This window comes from Brienomyrus brachyistius, unplaced genomic scaffold (assembly GCF_023856365.1).
Source record: "Brienomyrus brachyistius isolate T26 unplaced genomic scaffold, BBRACH_0.4 scaffold37, whole genome shotgun sequence".
NCBI lineage: Eukaryota > Metazoa > Chordata > Actinopteri > Osteoglossiformes > Mormyridae > Brienomyrus > Brienomyrus brachyistius.
Window position 1 is genome coordinate 1,733,821 of NW_026042312.1, and position 5,903 is coordinate 1,739,723.

At 43.7% G+C, this 5,903-nt stretch overlaps 1 protein-coding gene across 1 annotated transcript; it reads right to left on the reverse strand.

Annotated features, from left to right (window-relative positions):
• Nucleotides 1–393: 393 nt before the first annotated feature.
• Nucleotides 394–3,173, reverse strand: LOC125722191 (uncharacterized). The gene is made up of 2 exons (XM_048998376.1): nt 2,856–3,173; nt 394–1,325 (listed from the first exon to the last, which is right to left on the reverse strand). Exons 1-2 carry the CDS (start codon nt 2,891–2,893, stop codon nt 560–562), a joined length of 804 nt encoding a protein of 267 aa, XP_048854333.1. The 5' UTR covers nt 2,894–3,173; the 3' UTR covers nt 394–559.
• Between the last annotated feature and the right edge of the window lie 2,730 nt (nt 3,174–5,903).

A 5,903-nucleotide genomic window follows, 5' to 3' on the forward strand; every position in this document is an offset into this window, starting at 1 on the left:
CCGGGCCCCACAGAGCCCAAGGCGCCCCACCGGACCCCACTACAAAGGAAAAGCTACCCCCGCCCCAGCATTCAGTCAACTCCCAGACTGCACAAGACAAAAGACACCCAAAGACATTGTACCTCTCTGAAAGGTAGAAACGTTTCACCGCTCGTCCAAGCAGCTTTGCATGTGCAAATGCACAACCCCTCACTCAACAGAGGTAGAGGCATTAGGCACAACCTGTCTCCAATTTAACCTGCGGCCCTCTCATCATTTGCCAAAACAAAAACAATTCCCAGGAAAAAAACAGACCCAATTCACACCTCCGCCAGGTGGACCACCCTTAACGACCCACTCTATTGGAGTAGGAGGGACTGGTTACATCTACCCACAACTCCCCCCCCGCCCCACTTTGTTTCACTCAACGAGCCCCCTTATACTACTTACCCAGGAGGATAAATATGTGGACACTTACTACCTCCCTCAGTCTGAAGAAGCTGCTTGGATGAGCAGCGAAACGTTTCTAACTTTCAGAGACAAGTCCAGTTGCCACGAGTCAACCACCAGAGAGTATGGTCTAAGGTTGCCTGGTCCTTCTGTTCCTCTGTGGTGAAGGGTACCTTAAGGGTACCTTCACCACATTGCCATTTGATACTGACACCTTCACATTGCCTGCTTCTAAATCGCCAACGATCAGTTCTTCCAATAATAATTTGTCCACCTTAGTTTCAACAATATCCAAATTTATAGCATTCAGCTGGAATTCACTGTTTATAACTTCCACTGCCACATCCACAATTTCCAATTCAAATGCTTTTTCAAAAGCCTTTTCTCTAGTCTCCTCCACTTTGACTTCTCCAATTTGTACTTGTACAATTTCAAAATCAAATTTACTTTGATCTAAATATTCGAGATCAAACTGGCAGAGGTCTACCAGCACAGCTCCTATCTCCAGACTGTCTCGATGGTTGTCTACAGGCTTTATGGAGATTGTCCTGTTATTCATCACAAAAGCCTCCAACCCATGTACATCTATCCCCTTATCCCTCCCAAGCTGGCTAGTGGGTGGAGTTACTTGGGAGCACTCCTCTTCATCACCCCAGCAGATGATCTCTTCCCACTTGTCCCAGGCTGCCCAATAAGCATCATCCGTCCAGCTAACTGCCTTGGCAATTCGCCTTCGGGAATGTGACTCGGTGGAACTGTCAGCCTGGTCAGAAGGTGATTCTGCTGGGGAGCACAGCTCTTTCTCATCTCCCCAGTCAATCACCTCTCCCCACTTGTCCCAAGTTGCCCAGTATCTGTCATCGCTCCAGCAAACAGCTTTCTCCATTCGTCTGATTCTGAATGAGGAAAAACAACATACAGGCAATGCAATGGAGCTGTCAGTCACTCCTGACATGTGGACTACACTTCTGCACTGACCCACACCTTCCCAATCAACAACCGCATTACTGCACAGGCAGAGCTGCTATCTTTGGTCAGCTGGCTGGTGTGAGATTCTCAATTCCAGACAAGTCTGCACATTCATCTCCATATGTGTAACAGTCTTACTACCTTGTAAATAGTCTGGAGGGTTTGCAGACTACCCCAACACTTTTGATGGAGCTAATTTTAGGTTTATAATGGAACAAAACAGATTGACTACAAGACATCTTGAGTGAGGGTTGGCAACCCTGCATATGACACTAACTAACCTGCACATAAAATTTAAATATAATCCAAACAATATACTGAATTTTACACAAACATATTTCAATATACAGTCATACCTCGGCTCACGAACTTAGTTCCTGACCTGAAAAGTGCGTGACCTCAATCAATTTCTCCCATTTCAAATAATGTAAATATGTATTATGTTCAATATGTTTAAACCTCAGAAACGCTGCATTTCCTTCAATTTTTAATATTTTTCTGTGATCAAGAATCCATCCATCCATTTTCCAAACCGCTTATCCTACTGGGTTGCCTATCCCGGAAGCAATGGGCACGAGGCAGGGAAAAATCGAGGATGGGGGGGCCAGCCCATTGCAGGGCACACTCACACACCATTCACACATGCACTCCTACGGGCAATTTAGCAAGTACCCGGAGGAAAGCCCACGACGACATGGGGAGAACGCGACCAAGAATATAGACTTAAATTAAAATAACCTTACTTGTAACAAATAATGCTGTTGGCACGTCAAACTGTCGGTGCAGCGGTAAGAAAATCGGGAGAAGACTAACAATAATAGAGGATTTATAAATGGAAAAATAAGTTCACACAACACGTTATTCACCATGAACTAGGACATATCGCCGACTTTCTCTTTAGGTCACTCTATACATACATATATACACTTCGAGCACGCGCAGTACAACTCAACACCCCCTACCATACAATCAAATCATTACAGACTGTGCACATATAACTGAGAGCATACATTTACATTTACATGCTAACAAATGCTAAATTAAATAAAACATTAAAACTGAGCATACGCTGGTAGCTCAAAAGACGCCAAAACACGGAAAAGAACCACAAAACATCCCCCCAAAAAACTAAACAATCAACATTAAAAGACTAAGTAACAGTCAAATGCAGTAATTTCGAAAATATGATTTTCTTTTATTATTATACTGGACATTTCTTCGCGTTTCGGGTGGTTCTTTGGGGAGCTTTCATTGGACCCTTTTCGGGACGTTTGTGTGTTCGCGGCCCGAAACACGGTTCGACAACCGGTACAAAACATTTTGGAACATCTGGTTCGTAACTCGATTTATTCGTGATCAGGACTGTTCGTGGGTCGAGGTACCACTGTACATACAAAGACAGATACTAAATAATAAGATAAGTTATACGATAAAATGGGAGCAGAAATGCAACGTACCTTGCCATCTTGGTGCAGAAAAGCAAGTGAAGCCGCATCTTTCAAACCGGTAGCTTCCCACGTGCGGAGGCATCAAATGTAACCAAGCAACAACATAACTAAATAATAACATCATAATACGTATAGTTGTTATATAATAATGACAGTTTTATAAGTTTTTTATTTACTAATAGAAGTAAATAAGAAAAAAATTGTGTAAGAACTGCAAAGCAAGAATATAGTAGTAAGCATGAATCACACATTCAGCTCTGGATAATATCAGACAATGACTTAAAGACACGTGAAATGAACTGCACTCTTGGAGTCTGTCTCTCCCCAAAGCACTATGCACGGTAACTTGTATAATATGGGAATTATAAAATGACACTTTGGTAACATTGCAAACTGTTGTATCGCGATACATAGCGATCAGTATGTCGAACTGTCACGCCCAGCTCGTACGATCCTCAGGTGTGCCACGCCCCCCTGATTATCCACGTGTGCTTCCCCATTATACCCAGCTGTGTCCGATTATTTTCGCCCAGTCCTGTCTATTTCAGTCCATGTCTTGCTTTCGTTCCTGGTCCGTCATTGATGTTAGTTAGTCGATGTTCGTGCTTCGTCCCGTTTTAGTGCTAATAAATCCCAGTTTCCCCGTGTTCTGCCTGCCTGTTTCCTGCCCATGCGATCGCGCTCGCAACCAGCCCAAATCCTGATATGAACAAGGTTATACATCACACAAGCTTCCCACAAGAACCTGTAATTAGACTAAGCGCGTACTACATTGGGCCCGGCTGCCTTATACGGCAACCGAGCACGATCGCATCCCGCCCCCCTCCCCAGTTCTGCCCCCGTGTTGCACTTACTGGTCCGGACGCGAGCACGTTTTGTCGTCAACCTGCAACTTTTTGTGTGAAAGAAACATAAGAAGCAAAGCTGTGTACCACAGTAGGGTAGAATTCATGGTTAATTTCGTGGCTTATTTGGGGCGGTTTTGAGTATGATGACACACACAGATTTGTCAAGTATACAAAGCAGAGGTTTTTATTTATTCGTGCTGCACGTATAGGAAGATCCACACTTTATCAAATATCTCAGGCAGACTGATGCTGCGCGGGATACCGGTGCCAAAAACGTATTCTGGTACCGCATTTTTGAAAGCTGTTCGGTATTACATTACATTACATTTCTTTAGTACTTGTACTAATTACACTATTTTCGCTTCCGCTAACTATGGGATCATGACGATGGACTCTATATAGCAAAACCACTGCCGAAACTAAGTTATACACTAAGTTAGATCTGCACCCATCATGCTATATAAAATACTAAAACGTCAGCTAGTTAAATATGATGTCCATAGCTTCACGTCAGTGATTTATGTCAGGGATATACATTGACGTCATTAAAGTTTGATGTTTGAATAATAAATAGATAATAAAGCATAATGTGCTGCGTGGGAAGTGTTTTATATGTGATCAGGTCATCAGAGCTGTATTATGGGATGTCACCAAGACAGGTAATGCTAATACTTAAAAATAAATAGCATAATCATACAATGATAAGAAAGAGAATAAGCCAAAAACATTTCTTGAAATTTGGCCTGAGGGTGGCGCTAGAGTGATGGATGGATTGAACCCAAATTTGGTATGAATAGTTGGAACTGACCTCTATCGATGTGCCAAATTTCAAAAAAGTTGCCAATCAGCTCTATGGGCTGCCATAGACTCCCATGGCAAAAAGCATAATAATAGTGAAAACTACTAAAAACTATAGGTATCCTAATAACAATAGACTGTCATCTCTAAATTGCCCACAGTGTGTGAGTGAGTGCATTCCCTGCAATGGACTGGCATCCCATCCAAAAGTATACCATTGTGTCCTATGCTACCTGGGATAAGCTCCAGGCCCTCGTCTCCAGGATATGCGGTACGAGGATGGATGAATAACAATCATGTTTATTTCAATTTCAATTATTTGCAAATATAAACATGTACCAAGGATAATAGCAATAAATACAGTATGCCAAAATAAATGCTAGAGGAGAATCCTGCAATTCCTGCCCCAGTCCTGGGTCTGGGGAGTTTATTCTCACTGAGATTGCATAGGATTCCTCTGGCTGCTGTTTTTCTCCCGTACACGTGAAGTGCTACTTCTTCATTGCCCACATGTGAGCCAGTATGTGAGCCCTGATCCGGGCTACCATCCCACCCAAGGCATTTCCTCTGTATGCTGCTTCCTGCAGCCCTGCAGTGGATAAAAGGAAAGGACAATGGTTTGTTGATTTATAGCACATATATTATTATATTTTATATTGTTCAAATACACATTACTCAGTAATAACTCAGTAACTACTCAAGTACAAATGATGAACAAATACACTAACTTATGATTAAGAATGAACGAACGTGGGATCAGTATATAACTAATACTTTCTGGTTAATTAATAAATTAAGTAAGAGTGTACTACTTCAGGGTGGTGCTGTCATGCCCGGCTCGTACGATCCTCGTGTGTGTCACGCCCCCTGATTACCCATGTGTGCTTCCCTGATCTTGCCCAGCTGTGTCCAATTATTTTCGCCCAATCTCATCTATTTCAGTCCATGTCTTGCCTTAATTTCTGGTCTGTCATTGATGTTAGTTAGTCTTAGTGCTGTCTGCTCCGTCCCGATCCCGAATAAATCCTCGTTTTCCCCGTACTCCGCCTGCTTCCTGCCCGCTTGTCAGCCTGTGCGCACTACCCGCTTTAACCAGCGAACTCTGACAGGTGCACTGGTTAGCACTGTTGCCTCACACCTCTGGGACCCGGGTTCGAGTCTCCGCCTGGGTCACATGTGTGTGGAGTTTGCATGTTCTCCCCATGTCGTCGTGGGGTTTCCCCCCACAGTCCAAAATCATGCTGAGGCTAACTGGAGTTGCTAAATTGCCCGTAGGTGTGTGTGTGAGAGTGAATGGTGTGTGAGTGTGCCCTGCGACGAGCTGGCCCCTCATCCTGGGTTGTTCCCTGCCTTGTGCACATTGCTTCCGGGATAGGCTCCGGACCCCCCGCGACCCAGTAGGATAAGCGGT